The sequence below is a fragment of the Tiliqua scincoides genome, chromosome 1 (genome assembly GCF_035046505.1).
Source record: "Tiliqua scincoides isolate rTilSci1 chromosome 1, rTilSci1.hap2, whole genome shotgun sequence".
Classification (NCBI taxonomy): Eukaryota; Metazoa; Chordata; class Lepidosauria; order Squamata; family Scincidae; genus Tiliqua; species Tiliqua scincoides.
In genome coordinates, this window is record NC_089821.1 from 167185841 (window position 1) to 167204072 (window position 18232).

At 40.7% G+C, this 18232-nt stretch overlaps 1 protein-coding gene across 2 annotated transcripts in view; it reads left to right on the forward strand.

Annotated features, from left to right (window-relative positions):
- Nucleotides 1-18232, forward strand: part of ARHGEF10 (Rho guanine nucleotide exchange factor 10) — a 114704-nt gene that overhangs the window by 29262 nt on the left and 67210 nt on the right. The window contains exons 4-12 of one of the 2 annotated variants that reach the window (XM_066612385.1): nt 1174-1473; nt 2395-2461; nt 4782-4861; nt 5886-5942; nt 7049-7212; nt 8250-8366; nt 10114-10228; nt 12266-12372; nt 18100-18177. In XM_066612385.1, the coding sequence (XP_066468482.1) occupies nt 1174-1473; nt 2395-2461; nt 4782-4861; nt 5886-5942; nt 7049-7212; nt 8250-8366; nt 10114-10228; nt 12266-12372; nt 18100-18177 (1085 nt within the window). The remainder of the gene's footprint in view (nt 1-1173; nt 1474-2394; nt 2462-4781; nt 4862-5885; nt 5943-7048; nt 7213-8249; nt 8367-10113; nt 10229-12265; nt 12373-18099; nt 18178-18232) is intronic. The other variant, XM_066612387.1, reaches the window with a different exon arrangement.

Genomic DNA, 18232 nt, shown 5'->3' on the forward strand with positions numbered 1-18232 from the left:
TTCAATCCAGGCAAACCTTCAGTTTTCAGAAGTCCATAATAACTGTGATAACGACAGACACAACAGAGGAGCTGCAGAAGCAGAGACCGAAACTGATACTGATAATTACAGCTAAGGAAATTATTCTGATTACATTTCATGCCCATTCATTGAAATGTAGTCCCACTCCCTTTTATACACTTCCCCCCTCTTTAATTCTTTTTATGTGAATGGGTTTTTTATTTTTATTTAATACTGTGGAGAGGAAATATGAATAACTGTTACTTCTGGATTTTTAAAAATTGTTTTGTGGAGGTTTTTTTTTCTGTTCCACATAAACTAGTACACAGTTCAGGAGATTGTTGCTCCATTTGTTACAATTACAAATAAATATTCTGTTTGTAATAATTGTTTGGATACACTATACTTTTAATATGCTAGTTGTGATAATTTTATGCCAAGTCAAATTGTCCATAGTCAGTTTTTATGTTCCTAAAGTAACAGAATGACTTTCAATTTGGAAAAGAAAAAAAAAGTGCTAATGTAGCATTTTTTAAAATCAATTTTTCCAAAAATTTATATCTCAGAATGCTGTATCAGGGTAAAAAAGTCACTTCCAGTTTTCCTCTTGAAACTGGAAGGTGTGTTTTTGGCCAAAAAAAGCCGTTTGAAGCTGGCAGAGGCCACAAGCAGACACAAGTGGCCTCTGCATGCTTCAGAAAGCCCCCCAGAGGAGACTGGAGCACAACTTTGGTCTCCTCCTGCTGGCTTAAAGGGGCGAAAACTGTGAATTTCATTATCCACAGTTTTCAGTATCCATGGGGTGGGAGGAGAGTACAGATCCATCTGTATTAAGAAGAAATTGGAAGATGTGGAAATCATCTTTTTATATTTTTATATACAGCATGACCACAAAGTTCCTATTCATGAGGTTGTGTGGATTTGGGATTGAAGACATATAAGCCTGCATAGGGATGTTGTGGCCATCTTGTATAATAGCAGATACATACGTTTATACATATGAATTGTAGGGGGGTGTGTGTGTGTTACACTATCTTCAAAGCAGCTGTTTAATGTTTTAGTAAAACTCACTGCCTGTTGGTTGATTTTCTTCGCCTTTACCAGTGAGCACAATTGATACGAATTGTGGGTGGAGAACCTTGTAGTTAAAACTTGTACTTTTTACATTTAAAGGGAATGAGAATCCAGAAAATGTAGATGGAGCTGACAAGACGCAGAGAGCTGAAGCCGGTGCTGAGGGTGCCCCACCAAGAGTAAACCCATACTCTGTGATAACCATTTCACCGATGCAAGAGAAGGAACCGTCGTTGTCACCAGAACCAAGTCCACAAGATGGAAGTGTAAGCCCTACCCTGTCGAGTGGATACTCTGTTCCTGTGCCCTGTGGCTATGCAGTGCCATCAAATTTGCCACTGATATTACCAGCGTACACAAGTCCTGTTATAATACGTAGTCTATCTGTGGATGAGGAAGGTAGTGTATTTTTGGAATTTGATGTCTATTAAGTAGTAATATTGCTGAAAGACTCTTTCCTATCTTCTTGAATGTACCATAGTCTCCACACAAACTAGAAAACTTTTTTAAAAAAATCACTTCTCTTTTCTTTCTCCATGTTTTGCTTACCTGATGTTTGGTATAATCCAAGACTTGCTTATTGCTTCATGGATTATTCTCTGTGACCGCCATCCACAATGCAATTTTTCTGGATCAGTGCCATCAATTTTGGGCATGACAACTCCAGGCATAAATACTCGCTGTCAATGGAACTGAGTAACTTGTAACTTTAGAAGATACATTGTCAATACTCTGCTGGCTTTCATTTTTTTTATACTTGGGGGGGGGGAGAGAAATGGGAAGTATTATATACTAACTTTATTGCATTGTCAGAAATATTGTCTGTGTATTCTGCAGTGAGGCAGTGCAGTGGGGAAAGCAGCAGGTGGCTGCTGGAATGGGGCAGAGAGGCGATGGATCGAGTCCAGGAAGGATGTTATTAATGGAAGCAGTGCCAATATTATCCTAGCCCCCGTCTCAGCCTCAGTCCACCTTCTTGGGTCCACATGGGCTTTTGCCTGCAAATCACTGGGACAGGTCCGAGTGGATCCATTTGGGCAGCGGAAGCTTATCCCAGGCAAGGGAACAAATAATCCCTTACCTGGAGGACACTTCTAGGACTTCCCCCCCTCTTCTGTAGGATGCAGCACAAGCTCTGGTAGTGTGACTGCATTGCTGGGGGAGGGGGGAGTTGCATAGGATTGGACTGCTTGGTGCCTCAAGGGGGGAACATTTTATTTTGCCCATTACTATCTCAGCTAATAATATCAGTGTTTTGAATTTAAAATGATAATTGCATTTTAACATTGTAATAACTGAGGGGACATCTGTTTCTTTTAGCAGCTGTTCAGATATTAGCTGAAGATTGCCATTCTAACTCCCACAGCTCAGAGGATCCTCAGAACTGGTAATTCACTAACATATGAATATTGCTTCTGAAGAGAGCTATTCTGTAGAATCGTAGCCTGCTACTCTTTATCTTGTTTGAAGACCAACAGCAGGGAAGGTCTGTTTCCCTCAGGCTCTGCTTGTAGGTTTCTGGGGTTATCTGGTTGGTAGGTGTGGGAAACAGGATGCTGAACTAAGTGGGCACTTGGTCTCATCCAGAAGGACTCCGTTCTGCTCTCTGTGATTTTCCCCCCCATTCTGCTGTCCCTGCTTATTTCAGTTGCAGTCTTGTTCTATTTGCTAATCATTTCCCACTTCTACATTAATTGATAATTGACTTTCATTAATTGACATATAGCACAATCCTAAACATGTTATTCAGAAGTAAGTTCTGCTGACTTCAGTGGGGCTAACTCCCAGGTAAGGGTGCTTAGGATTGCAGCTCTAGCTTTGCTGCCACTTCTCTCAATGTGGCTCATTGTTTAGACCAGTGGTATTCAAACTGGGGCATCACGATGCCCCAGCCTGTGGGTCCTGGCCTCTGCCCCCTTAAGGGGCGGGGGCAGCCAGGAGACAGGGGGAAGGTGGGGTGCTGCAGGGCCTTGGGTGCACTTGCCCAAGCCTCCTGCAGCCTCCCGGGGGTGCGGGGAACCCTGTGCAAACTTCAGCAGGGCTCCCCAGGTCAGGAAAAGTGAAAGCGGAGCGATCGTGCCCCGCCCTGCAAAACCGGAAGCAGAGCACGATTGCTCCACTTTCCCTTCTGACAGGGTTGCAGGGACTGGGGTGCACTCACCAGTCCCTACAGCAGCCGTCTCTGTGCGAGTGCCTCCAGGGCGCCCCATGTCAGGGAAAGGGAGAATGGGGCAATTACACTCTGCTTCTGATTCCCTCTGCTTTTGCAGAGGCAGAGCAGATCGATCCACTCCTCCTTTCCCTCACCTGGGGCACCCTGCAAGCACTCGCGCAGGTCTCCCCGCACACAGGGATGGCTACTGCAGGAACTGGTGAGTGCATCCCAGTCCCTGCCTTCCCCCTGCCCCTGCTGCCTCCCCCCTGCCCCTGCAAAGACTTACTGCGGGTTTCAAACTCCCGGAGAGTTTGAAAACCGCAGGTTTTCCTTGGATATGACAGTAGTCTTGCAGAGCCTGCAAGCCCTCTAGGTCCTCTCCACTCAATCAGAGCTGCAGTCAGTGCTTTCAAACCAAAAATATTTTTGGTAGTGTCGCCTAACAAAATGTTATCCTTTAATTTATTCAGATTTCCAAGTTCTGGCTTTCAGCGGAAAGTTACTTTACTTTTTTATCCTGTATTTGCTTCTGTTGCTCCATACTTGAGCAAGGACCAGCATTCATACCAAAATTGCTTCCGTACAAGGAAGAAAATCCTACAATGATTGTATTTAGTCTCATTCTCTCTAGGCAGTGTTTTTCTGTCTCTGCCTTAAAAAGGGTCATTGCACAAGAAGTCAAAATCCTTTCTCCCTTCCCATTGAGAATAAATAGCATTTGATGGGGAGCTTTGCACAGACCCATTGTCAGTTGTAGCCCGTTATGTGGGAAGAAGGGACCCATGTTGAAGGTTATTGCCCTATGCTAATGAAAGACCAATGGTGGCAACTGAGAGGAGATGGAGAGTGCATCTACCAGGCTGTGGCCATGTCAGCCTTTAATGTGTTGTGGGTGGGGTTCTGAACTACTTCATTTCCAGCTGGGAGTGTTTTTAGGGGGGGCGGGCTTTCTATAGCCAGTTCTGCAAGTGACTGTGCGGAAGCAAATAGAGTTTCATGCATAGGGTTTGGATAAAGGACCCAGTACCAGTGTGTAACTTTCTCTGCTTTTCTTGTATGCACAAAAGCTCTCTGTACTGCTCACATAATGGATTAGTAGACTTGTGGCTGAGTATTTGAGCCCTTGTCAGTATGGTATAGGGAAGTGGTTGATTAGTTGCAAGGGCAAAGCATAGCATATTTTTGTGGCAGGCTGATCTGTACACACAAGATTCCTGTCAAAGGTATCTGTGCTCAGAATTATGTATGTGGTGAAATGATCCCATATTAATTTCAGTTACTGAAAAGGGGTCTCCTAGTTTTGTTTCACTTTCAGCGTTCACTTCACCAACAAGTATGAACAAGGGCAAATAGAGCTAGCCTTGCTTTTCAGACCTCATTCAGCAAAATAATTTTTTCCCAAATTTGATAGGGATATGGTTTTGAAATATACATTGTGTTCAAAAAAAATTAACTGAGGATTAAACTGTTTCAAATTTCAGAAGGGAAGAAATTTAGAAACAGTCCACTTGAATCATTTTTTATTTAAATCTATTTATGTGTGTTTTTAAAGTGAAGATAATCAGGCGAGTAAAGAGGATAACCCCTTAACCAAATGGGCTGCTGATCCTGCGAACACAGAGTGGATGGAGAGTAAGTATTGGTGACCACACTTTGGCTGTATGTACTGAGTTTATGTCTCAGATAGTGACTTATGATGGAATGTTAGATCAGTTGAATTCATTTTGGGTTCCCCCCCCCCCCGAATATTAAGAGTCTAGAGTTCTGCATTCTAAGTACACTTCCTCTGCTTGCAGAGATGCTGGGGTATTCCACCAGCTTCAGTTTCAAAAGTGGATGTTGTCATTCTGCTGGTGTGAGCAACTCACCCAGACTGTTATTGTACATGAACCCATCTATGAGTTTCAGGCTGGTAAATAAATGTTCCCGTGGTTGAATTTTGCGCACACTGATCTGATACAAAAAATTAGTGCAGTAGCAAATGGAACAAATGTAGAAGCTGGGAGAATTGTGTAAAAAGGCAGCAAAGAAGATCTGTGGAAGTGGCTAGCTTTCTTCCTCAGTTCTGCAGCAAATCCAGGGAAGCCCCTTCTTGTAAATGCACAAGAGAGTGCCAATATGCTAGCCTCTGTATTATGATTTGATAATGCACAGGCAGAGGGAGGTGAGATGCATTTGGCAGCTTGCCAGGCAGATGACATCAAAAGAAGGTGGGGTTCAGGCACATAAGCTTGGGGTCCTCGTAAATTGCAGTCTTTTTTGCCCAGAAGAGCCTGAATGCTCTTGGCCCCTTGGGGTAACAATGTCACTGAGAATGTAAATCAGAAATGCAGGACAATTCAGCAAAAAGTCTGGTTTCAAATACCCCTGTTAGATTGCATCTTGTTCAAGTCAGCAAAGTAGCATGCTTGGATTAGATGCCCCTTGTCTGTTCAGAAGAAACTTGCACATAAATGAGTATGATTTATATGATTTATTTTAAAAGTTTATTCTGCTTTTCTAAAAAGAACCAATGTGGCATGCAAACTTGAAGTAATCTGTGTAGTATTGCTGTTGTTTCTATTTAACTCTTATGCTAGCTTTTAGCACCTGTTTTACTAGAAATCTATTTTTTTGTTTAGGAAACTGTTGAACTTTTCCACTGTTTACCTTTTAGATCCAGATGAGGTAATATATGATGATGTACCAAGAGAAAATTCAGACTCTGAACCAGGTATGAGATTACATTCTACCTTTTGATTCAAAGTCTTGGGTATCCTTATGACAGAGATAAAGCAAATGCCTTAAAAAAAATAGCAGTAAAAAAAGTACAAGCTGAAAATCTTACTTTTCTAATACTGTACCCTAAAGAGTTCAGGGAGGTTCCAGAGTTCTTGTTCAAGCTGTCTAGCGGTTGATTGTACTCGTAATTATAGATCTTGCCTGGGGCAGTGACTGCTGGAAGGTCACATAATCTAAATAATTTGGTTTGCAGGGTGTACTGGTTTTCACTGAGTGTTCCTTTTTATGTTAATTATGGAAATAGCCTCTTCCTATGTACTGAATGTTCCCATTTTATCTACACCATTTTAGGCTTTCTTTATTTGTAGAATTGTGCCAAATGTTCAATGGCAAGCATCTCCAGGGCAAAGTATTTATTTAAAATATTTTTATGCTGCTTTCCCTCTCCAACTGGAAGGTATCAGAAAATAGCATTTTGATGAGTGGTGGTGAAGCAGGAGGAGAAAATGTTCTCTGAAAAGCCATGTATTGTACTTCTTCAGTTCGTTTTTGTGGCCATTGTTCATCTGCTGGTCCTTCAGTGCCATCTTGAAGAGATGTTTATCCTTCACTATGTTATTGTCCCCTATCATGGATTGTATAGTGCAGTGGTTCCCAAACTTTTTTGACTGGCGGCTTCTTTGATCTACTGGGCAATTGGCTGAGGCTCCCCATTAGGGCTACAGGGTATAGGGTGATGGGATTTTCATGCGGATTCTGTGGCTCCCCTATATCCCTCGGCTCCCTGGGCAGCGACTGGGAGCCAGTGGCATAGTGTTTATGATGTTATTGTGCAGCCAATGTGCAGCCAATGTGATGCAGGAAGTTTTGCCCTCATTGAGTGTAACTCCTCTGTATCATTGCCAGTCATGATACTATGTCATAAGTCAAGTTTAGCTACACGCGAAAGTCTTTCACCCCTTTTATCCCCGCCTATGAAAAAATTCTAGGAGAAAAACTTGCCAGTGATGGAGATTCCTTATTTAACAGGCACTGAGAGTTTCTAACATGCTTGAACTTTTTTTAACACTATTATACTTTGCATATTAATGCATACAGAGGAGATGATTTACGATGATGTTGAGAATTGCGATGAAGGTGGAAACAGCTCTCTAGAATATGGGTGGAGTTCGAGTGAGTTTGAAAGCTATGAAGAACAAAGTGACTCAGAATGTAAAAATGGAGTGCCCAATTCTTTCGTGCGTGGCAACCACAGAAAACAAGTATGTAACATTATGGTAGCATAATGTTTTTCTGAGCCTATGATGAGCTTCTGAGTACTGCAGTTGCCCAAACTTTATGTTGCCTTGTTCTTGTCAGTTCATTCAGTTTCAGATCACAAGTGCAGTAATTCAAAATGAAAAAGAAAATTGGCAAAGTGAAACCCAACTAAAGGAAACTGATAAGCACGTTCAAGTGGAGTTTTAAAATGTGGTGTTAAACTATTTTAGCCTGTGGGCATCTCATAATTAGCAGTATTGTATAAAGCATGTGGCTTGTAACTCATAACTCAAGACTTCTAAAACATAGAGGCTACAATCCTAACCACACTTTCCTGAGAGTAAGCCCCATTGAACAAAATAGGACTTACTTCTGAGTAGACCTGGTTAGGATTATGCCCAAAGTCTTCTTTCCAGGTTAGTTTTGTAGAAATCCCCAAATTTTCAGAAATGTACATTGGATTTTTTCCTTAAAAACCATTCTGATAATTCTCCATGTCATCTGGACAATCAAGTCTGGTTCACCCCCTTAATTTATTGCAAGTTGCTATAGCCAGCTGATTACAGTTCAAACTGCATGCTATTTGTAAAACTGATATAATCTGGGTAAAGGGAATGCAAATAATTCTATTGTAGGGGTACCTCGCCTGAAATTTTTTCAGAAAAGCTTATGGAAGGAAGATTCTTTAAGGGCATAATCATCTCTTAAAATCATAAGAAATGCTTAGATGCATTATATTCATCAATGTGTCATCAATGCCAACTTTTTAAAATCATACTATTCATCAGAGATGAAAGATAGGTGTTTTTGCTAAGTTTCAAAACAATATATTGGTTCAGATTCCTTGTGCTACCCACATGGAAAATCTGTCTTGCAGTGAACCACAAATGAACCCACGACTGGGATTTATAGTAAAATCAAAACAAAGCTACTCCTTTTACTCATTCAAACCCCTTTTCTAATCTGGCTGCCAGCATGCATGATGCAGATCAAGCACTCTAGTGTAAAGTTTAAGATTGTATCTTTTTGTATGCTATAGCTTTCTCATGACCTAACCCGTTTAAAGGAGCACTATGAGAAAAAGATGAAAGATTTGATGGCAAACACGGTGGGAGCAGTAGAGATTCAGCAACTAAAGCAAAAACATGAGCTGAAGGTAGTGTAGAAGATTTTTGTAACAAGATAAATGTTTGTTCTTCAAACACAATGAATGTGTGTTTTAATAAACAAGATTTGATGGGAAAAATTGGACAGTACTTATTCAAACTGTGCTATCTACTCTGTCATTGGACTTAAAAGAACATTGTCAAGGGCAATGCAAGCTGACCTCTCTTTGCCCTCTTAGAATGCTTAGAAAATGAAATAGAAAATTTACTTTGATCTTCAGCTCTAATGTTTCGGTTTGATCCATACAGATGTACCAATACCTCTGCTGCTAAAGGTAGCTGATGTGGCAAAGGTGATATTCTCTTGCAAGATCACATAGGCAAAGCCCTTTTGGATTTTGAATGGAGATGAACTGGGTGGTTGTTTTTTCCTGCATGTATAAGGAAAGTGGAGATATCTGTATCTATTAATGGAGTCAGGAAGAAGCCAGTTTTGAAGTACAGGAAGGAAATATATAGGAAGCTGCTCTCTACTGAGTCAGACAATTGGTCTGTGTAGCTCTGGATGGTATTGTTAACACTGATGGCAGCAGAACTTCAGCATTTCAGACAGGTGTCTTTCCTGTCTTCAGCTGGACATATCTGCGATTGATTTGAGATTGATTTGCTGCCTGCAAATCATATGTTCTTCCACTGTGCCACACCACTTCTACTTTTGTGGGAAATAGTTGGGGTGGGAGAGGATGATTTTTAAATTATGCAAGCACTAATTGAGGAAACATTGACTGTGCTCCCTCCAGATATAGATCCATTCCCTTTATGCATGCTGAACTATTTATCCAAAGGGATTCCCATACTAGTAGACACTTTTGTGAAATCCAGAACTTCCAGTATGCAGGGGAGAAATTGATTCCATCTTCTTAAATGTTAATTTATGCTTCCATTTTACCACTGCAGAATTTCAAGTAACTATATTATTATTATTATTATTATTAACAGTATTTATATACTGCTTTTCAACTAAAAGTTCACAAAGTGGTTTACAGAGAAAAATCAAATAACTAAATGGCTCCCTGTCCCAAAAGGGCTCACAATCTAAAAAGATGCAAATGAATACCAGCAGACAGCCACTAGAACAGACACTGCTGGGGTGAGGTGGGCCAGTTACTCTCCCCCTGCTAAAAAAAAGGAGCACCCACTTGAAAAAGTGCCTCTTACCCAATTAGCAGGGGTTAATGCCTGCCTATATGCCTATTGAAAATAAATTGGAGAGTATTTTTCTTAGGTTAAGCCCAAGGAGTTAATGCAATGCTGGTTCAGGAGTACACAGTAGTTCTGTAGCCTGCTCTGGAAGAGATTTTAAACTTATACATAGTTTGTCACAAGATTGCTATTTGTCACTTTCATCCTGACAGCTGAAAATATGGCATTCTGTTTTTAACTCCTTAGATTCTTTACATGATTTTTGGCAGTTCATTAAAAAAGAGAGAGAGATCAGTTTCTATTAAGGAAGAAAAATCATCACTATTAATGGAAAACATAGTTATACATTGCAGGTATTCTTTACTAATATACACATGAAATATAGCAGACCTATTAAAAACAAGAGGGCAAGATTTTTATACATCTGTATAAAAACACACACACCTGTACCTAGTATTGGCCCCCAGCAACTTGACAGTGTTCTTTTCAAGAGCAACCACTTGCATGCAATGTCTGCTATAACACATTTAAACCCTTGGATTCTACCTTTATTGTTCATTAAATGTGTAGAATTTATTTTTTACTGTCTTGCAGATGCACAAGCTCATGAGGGCTGCTAGGGAAGGCACCAAGGATGGACTTGAAAAAACAAAAGCTGCCGTGAAGAAAGGTCGTTCATTCATCAGAACCAAGTCATTTATTGGACAAGGTATATATTGATCATTTTAATTTTAATTCAGTACATATTAATAACTTTGTCATTGACTGTATTCATTTTTTAAAAAAAATTGTTTTAATATTCACATTTGCATCCTACTTTTGTCCAGTAAACTTAGGTGCAGAAGCATGAGCTTACATTAATTTTACTAATGAGTAACATTAACTTACGTATTTGGAAGTAAGTTAACCCACTTTATCTTACCTGTGATTTGAACTCTGATTCTCCCTGCCAGATCCCAACATTTCTTAACTGCACTGGTTTACTTTTATTCTGTGTCTCAAGGATTCTGAAAATTTTGCAAGGACTTATATCCTGGTGTGAGTTATATGGAATTGATCAATTGCCAAAACTTCTACAAGTGGAGCTCTTTAGACACATCAGAATTAGACTTTTATAATAGCATCCATTCTAGGAAAAAAAAATATATTGCAGCAGTCATGTCCCACTGCTTGTATTACCCTTTTGAAGTCTACAGCTCAAGGTCAAGGAAGTGCTAAGGAAGCTAATTTTATTTCAGTTTTATCAAGAGGTATCATATAGTCATGAGAAATCTAGCCAATTTCTTATCTCTTCCTGATAAGGGCAATTAGGCTAAAGCGTGACAAAATGCTCTTCAAATTGTGATTGATTAACTGTACTGGAGCATTGAATCATTTAGAGCGTGTGTGCATGTGCAAATGAACTGAGTGCATTTGTAAGCCAAGTAGTACAAAAGTTTAAGTTTATTCCTCCCCCCTCCCCCCCAAAATAAAGATTTGCTTGACCAGATTCTGCTGGTCCCAGTAATGTCTAGTCTGCCAACAGAACATAAAGATGTTCTTGTTCTGCCTTAATGTAATGTGCTCCAGTCCAACTTTCTGTTGACATTTGGCCATAGCTCTAATGCCAAAAGTAGCAAGTGTATGACTCCAGTGATCCTTCATGTCAGTTACGCACTTGAGTCAAGCATCTGGCTGCCTTCTGGGCTTTCCTGAACATATAATTTGAAAGGAAATTGATTTAAATATGTGCATGTATCCAACAGCACAATCCTCTGCAAAGATAAGTTTCACTGTGGTCTGCCACCTCCCTCATGGATCCACCCCCTCCCTTCTTGTCATGCCCCAGTTCGTTCCCCGAAATGTTCCAGTCCTCTCCCTCCCTGCCCACGGCCCACCTCCACCACCAACTTACCAGCATCAGTGGAGCGTCCAGCCAAGTCTGGCATTCATGTGGAGCCACTGGCTGTTTCCACCAGAGACTGTGTCATGCACAGCATTTCTGCCATTGCTGGGTCTTTTGTGTCAGCAGACTGCAAGATATGCTGACCCAGAAGGCCTGTAGGATTGACGATAGCTGCAGATCGGGGGCATAGGTCTTGTATCTTGTTCCAGTAAAAATAGCATCATGAGAGGCTCTAGGGATTGATTTCCAGTCATAAAAAAAAAACTAACCATCCAGTCAACACATTTGTTCTCGGCTGTTGATGATGGTTATTTGCTGTGTGTGTAATTTGTAACTGTTTTTTATGCCATTTGATTCTATTTTCTTTGTGTTAGAATGGAAAATAACAAAGGCAGAAGGTTACAGCTTGCACAGGAGTTCTCAAGGAAACTGTTCTGCTGTTTTATAGTGTCAGTATTCTTTTGTTAGGCAAGAACTGAATTGAAAACAATCTTGTGCCCACTTCTTGTATTAAATTGTTGATGTAGTAAAAGCACCATGACACAACTTAATGGTTCTGAATAAGGGCATTTTCATCATAGTGAGCCTCCAGCCTCATGCTCATGTGGCTTTTGGAGCTCCAGATCTTGCCAAGTGGATGCACATCCAGAAGAAATATTCATTGTATGAAGTTGTATAGATAAATTGATGGTTATAGCACTTGTCAGATCGAAGTTCAGTGTGGGAATTGGACCCAATTCTGTAATTCTGAAACAGATGCAGAGATAGTGCAGTTAATCTCATTTGAAGGCTAAACATGTCATGGCCTGGTTCTGTATTATGTATGTGGATGAATGTTAATTCTAGCACATTTATTTCTAGACCATAGATCAACCTGTCTAGATGAAGAGGAGCTGTTTATTGATGTGGACTGTATGCATGCAGAGGCAATCATGACTCCTATGCCTGATGGATTATCTCAGCAACAGGTTTGTGCAATGCATGTGATTGGAACTTTAAGCCATTTCTGCCCAACATTGCATATGCACAACAGGGACCAAATGTGTACACCTGTAGACTGGGCAGAAATGGATTAAGCAAATATTTTTCTCTCTTTCTGTCATCTTGCTTTTAATTGCCACAATTTTCATTTCTTTTTTTACAAATCTGAGGGAAAAACCACATTGGTTTGATAGTGTGTGTTGATGCTAAGCCAAGTCCTGACATGTTTTGAGCTCTGTGTTGTAGTCCTTCAAGGAAAACTGTAATAGAGTTTGATTGACTGATCTGTGTAATAATTAAAATTTCACTCAACTCTGTGCAGACAGCATCATAGTACTTATTAATCTTTGGCGTGCTTCTTTCCTATGTGATTTCCTGGAAAGCCTAAAGTTTCAAATAACAGCGAAGCACAAAATGACTAATAAAGAGGGCTGAAATTGCACCCCCCCCCCACTTTCAGGTGATGAAAATGGAAGGATTTCTGCAGTTGTCATGGGGGTGGGGGCAAAATGTGGAGCACTGTTTTAAAAACAATGCCAGTCTTCATAGCAACTGGCAGTGGCCAAGTTAATTTCCTAGGAATCCTGTAAAAGCAGTATTATACAACGATACAGCATAGCTCTCAGGGACTTCTGGGAAATATGCACAATAGCTGCCCAGAGGAACACTGCCACTGTGGCAAACTAGTGGCAGCAAAAACCAGGAAGTATATGTGTGTGTGTGTGACTTTGTCTTTCGTTCACCCATTTTTTCCTTGCCCCATTCAAACAAAGTTTTTAGCAGATAACTTATAGCCCAGTGGTTCTCACACATTTAGCTCTGGGACCCACTTTTTAGAATGAGAATCTGTCAGGACCCACCGGAAGTGATGTCATGATTGCAAGTGATATCATCAAGGAGGAAAATTTTTAACAATCCTAGGCTGCAATGCTACCCACACTTATCCAGGAGTAAGTCCCATTGACTATCATTAAAGATGCATAGTAGCTTGTTCGAAGTACAGGTCTGTAACATTTTCCATGGCATGCAGTCACATACCATGGTAGCATCAAGTCTAATATTAAAAATAAAGTACACATGGAAATGAATGGGGACCCACCTGAAATTGGCTCGCAACCCACAGTCTGAGAAACACTGTTATAGGCCACTTGCTTCCTACTTTCCTCCATGAAGCCAATGAGGCTGCACCAAGAGTACCATCTACTTATATAATATCTTTGTTAGCCTACTAGCTCATCTGTCCCTCCTTCCCAGGGTAGATAATGGTAATGCATGATACAGGTGGCTCACATTTTAAAGGTGTTTGTAACTAACAGAATTTGCCATTGGAATGTCTGCCAAGATCATGTGATGACAGTTTGTTTCCAAGTTCAACTCATGCTGGTTTGGGCATTTTAAATCTTTTTAAATGGCCTGGGATCTGCTTAGCTGAAGGGCCACATTTTTCCACATTATTCCCACTAACTAAGATTTTCCTCAGGGCCTTCTTCTTAGGCTCTTGATCTTTCCAAGCTAGATAGGTGGCTACCAGATAGAGGGTCTTTTCAGTGTTGGCTCAAAACTGTAGACCAGAACTCCCTTTCTAGTCATGTTCAACTGGTGTTGCCATTCTTGTCCTTTAGCCCCCAGGCACCGTCTCTCTTCTGAAGCTTTAAATAGTTTATTATTATTATTGTTCCCTTTTATTTCTCTCTGCTGTTTTACATGGGTAACTGTGTTATCGTAGTGCTTTATCTACCATTATATTCTCTTTTTTGTTTTTAGTATTTTTATGTAGTTTTAATTGTGGTGCTGTTGGTTAATTGTTGTTGTGAAAGGCAGTGTAAAAATACTTCAGATTAACTACTGAATATTAGATATCTGTTGCTTAAAGGAGAGGGTAGAATTTTTATAAAGCGTTCTTCTCTTGTTACTTGGAGGCAATTCTTGCTTGTCACAGGTCATCACTTGAGTGACTTTTTACAAGCCTGGATTTGATAATGTTGCATAGACTAAGAGAGAATGTTTTTCATTTGGTTTAAAACTACACATATTGTTACTTACCACAGGGTGGCATAATTGGATGCCTGGATGTTTGTGCTTCATCTTACTGAAGAAAGAAAAGCTGGAACACTTAATAAGTCGGCTTCAGTGCAGAAAGAGATTTTGGTGAATCAGAATAGGTTTCTGGACCTAGAGTCATCATGTAATGGCTGGTGGAACAAATCAGTGACCCGATTGCATTGTTTTCAGAGAGGTAGCAATGTTAGTCTATTGCAGCAAAACCCACATAGTTGTTAATGCTTAAAAGGCATCACATGATTCTAATTACTGTTGCATAAGCGTCTGTGGACTGCAACCTACTTTGTTAGGTGCAAGTGGACATGCATCTGATGAAGTGGGGTGTAGTCTACAAAACTGTTTGCTACCATAAACTTGTCAGCCTTCGAGGTACAGTAAGCCATGTGTGTTGTTGCATTGTTTTATCATATCTGAGCTTTCAGGGAGCTGTAATGAAATTATTTGTCTTTGGGGCTCGTTATGATACATACTTTTTCTGCATACCATATTAGTGAAGTCAGTGGCTCGCCCAAAGGCTTTCTTTCTTGCCTACGCTGTAAAGAGATGAACAAGGCCTCTTCAGAAAAAATAGTGGTGTCCATTTGTGCCTATCCACCACACACCACTCACACACCCCTCTGAAACCACTTTACTTTTTAACTGCAAGGGTTCTGATTTCAGTTTTGTGAAATGAGTACCAATAGTCACTAGTTTTGCTGCTACAGGTATGTGACAGAATGGATTCTGAACAAAACGGCTAATATTATAATGCCGTTGTACAAATCTATGGTAAGGCCACACCTGGAATATTATGTTCAGTTCTGGTCGCCGCATCTCAAAAAAGACATAGCGGAAATGGAAAAGGTGCAAAAGAGAGCGACTAAGATGATTACTGGGCTGGGGCACCTTCCTCATGAGGAAAGTCTACGGCGTTTGGGCCTCTTCAGCCTAGAAAAGAGGTGCCTGAGGGGGGACATGATTGAGACATACAAAATTATGCAGGGAATGGACAGAGTGGATAGAGAGATGCTCTTTACACTCTCACATAACACCAGAACCAGGGCACATTCACTAAAATTGAGTGTTGGGAGAGTTAGAACAAACAAAAGAAAATATTTCTTTACTCAGCGTGTGGTTGGTCTGTGGAATTCCTTGCCACAGGATGTGGTGATGGTGTCTGGCCTGGATGCCTTTAAAAGGGGATTGGACAAGTTTCTGGAGGAAAAATCCATTACGGGGTACAAGCCATGATGTGCATGTACAACCTCCTGATTTTAGAAATGGTCTATGTCAGAATGCCAGATGCAAGGGAGGGCACCAGAATGAGGTCTCTTGTTATCTGGCGTGCTCCCTGGGGCATTTGGTGGGCCGCTGTGAGATACAGGAAGCTGGACTAGATGGGCCTATGGCCTGATCCAGTAGGGCTGTTCTTATGTTCTTAAATCCTAACTGCTCAGAAATTCAAAGAATTGGCACAGGATGGGATATATTCTGTTGGCAGCAAGGGTAAGGACAGCAACTTTTGCAATTTTATTCAACTTAAGCTGAGGAGAAAAGACTCTCATTGTTGGCCTTTGCAGGTGATAAGTACACCTGAGTGACAAGTGATTCTTTGGACTCAATCCAGTTGCCCTTGTAACCCCCTCCTTCCAAATGCTTGATCAGTGCTGCAGTAATGTTTTGGGGGATAGAAGTGCACCCTCTATTTTGAATTTTGCTATTTCTGTTAAGGCCATTTTCATGCTAATATAGTTGAGCTGAAAGTTGCTTATGTATTAATTTTAAAGTAGGCATTGAAAGCAAGACTAAGGACTTGCTTGGTCAGGCATCATATGGAACCATGATTGAATCCTAGTTCTGTGCACTGTCTGCCTTTTGTGTGCAAGTCCTAATTTCAGACAAGTCAGGATTTGCCACAGACTTTGCAACTACTGGCTTGTCCTAAGCTAAGTTGGGAAACAAGTCAGAACATGCAATTGAGAACTGAACTCGTGGGTTATGCATATTTTCTTGACCATTTCAGTTTATATACACAGTGAATATGTCATTAAAACCTTTTGGTTGTTTAGAAGCTCTGGTCACATAAAGTGAGATGTTTCCTGAAGCATTTCCTGTCCTCATATTTTGGCAATTCATATTACAAAGGTCTCTAATCCCCATCAGAGGCTGTCCCACCTTCTGAAGTGAGGAAGTCTTTCTGAGTTGTGGGACCCAATATATGGAAGGAGTCTTATCTGCAGGCAAAACCTGTCTTTGTAGTTGCCAAGGCTGCCAATGTGTGATCTGTATGGGGTTTTAACTGGTGAATTTTTATTGTTTGCTCTGATCTGGGTTTTTTCCCCCAGTTGTGTTTGTGATCTTTCTATTCCACCCTGTTGTTGAAGGGAAGAGTGGCATACAAATGCTTTAAATAAACTATTTGTGATGTAGAAAATAGGTACTGGAACCCATTCTGGAACTTTGATGTCACCATCTGTCCATTTCTGTGCTGGGACAAGAAAGTTTGCAGAAAAGCAGCAAATCTCCTTCACCATGCACAAGGTGTAGCTATATTAGACAGACTTCTTTAGAATTGCTGTTGCGTAAAACCCTGAAGATGATTCTAGTTGTGAGTCATGGAGGAAAGGGAAGCTGTGGGTAAACTATTTACAATATTTCGAAAGCATCCTTATGAAATGCATGCCTATTTCATTGATAAGAAAAAGCCTTGGACATAGGCATGCAAATTCATGGCTTAATAGGAAATACATGCATGGTTAAGCTGACTATGGTAGCTAAACACATGGTAGGTTAAGCTAAGAAATGGTGACTGGCTCAAGATCATGGCTGGGTGAGTAATGGGATATAGTTCTCCCAGGTCCTAGTTAGACACTCAAACTACAGTCTGCATTTTCTCTTCACAGTTCTGTATAGCAGTTCTTGAAAGCAGTTCTGTACAAAAAGTCAGAGAGGGCATGTGTTTCACTCCTGTATGTTCTTTATTTTGTTTGTTTGTGGTTTTCCTCTATAATTCACTACTGAGTTCCCACAAAAAAAATGCCGCTTAAGCCCACTCCTAACCAAGTTTCCAGTGCCTGTGCAGCCTGTTGTTAAGGGAACAAATGTTCCCTTAATTGAGGAGACCTCCATGACTGCAGCCCTCCCCCAGTACAGAATACAGCGCGGACTGTGTTGGTAAAGCTGCACCGGTGCTGGAAAGTTGGTTAGGATTGGTGTGTTAGCCAGGCAGATAGTGTGGTAAGACCAGTGCCTTTTGGCCAACCTTGACTTTTTGTTTTATTGTTTGTGCTCTTACACACTCTTTCACCTTTTTTTTCTCTATGAAGATTTCCATCTACAATCCCTTTTGCATAATGTGGATAGAGTACCTTTAAATTGTTTTCATGTGGTGCTGATGCAGATGTAACACTAGCAGTCCCTTAAGCATGGTCAAGAGACCAGGAACAAGCTGTAAGATTATGAGCTTACTCTTTCAGCCTACACATAACCTCCCTCAAGTTGGTCCCTCTCCTGCCTTAATTGTGGTAATCCAAATTCCTTTCCTAACCAGATTTGAAGTTGGGTACCAAGTCCTAGTTGGGAGAAAAGCTGTTTTTACTGTGTTTAAGGTCTGTGCTGATGGATCACTTATCTGGACTTCTAAAACTGACTCTGTGTGTCTTTATGTCCCACAGGTAGTCAGACGATATATTTTAGGTGCTGTGGTTGACAGTGAAAAGAATTATGTGGATGCTCTCAAAAGGATTCTAGAGGTAACTGAATGCCTTTAGCGTTTTTATAACATCAGGAAAGCAAACTGGTGGTCAT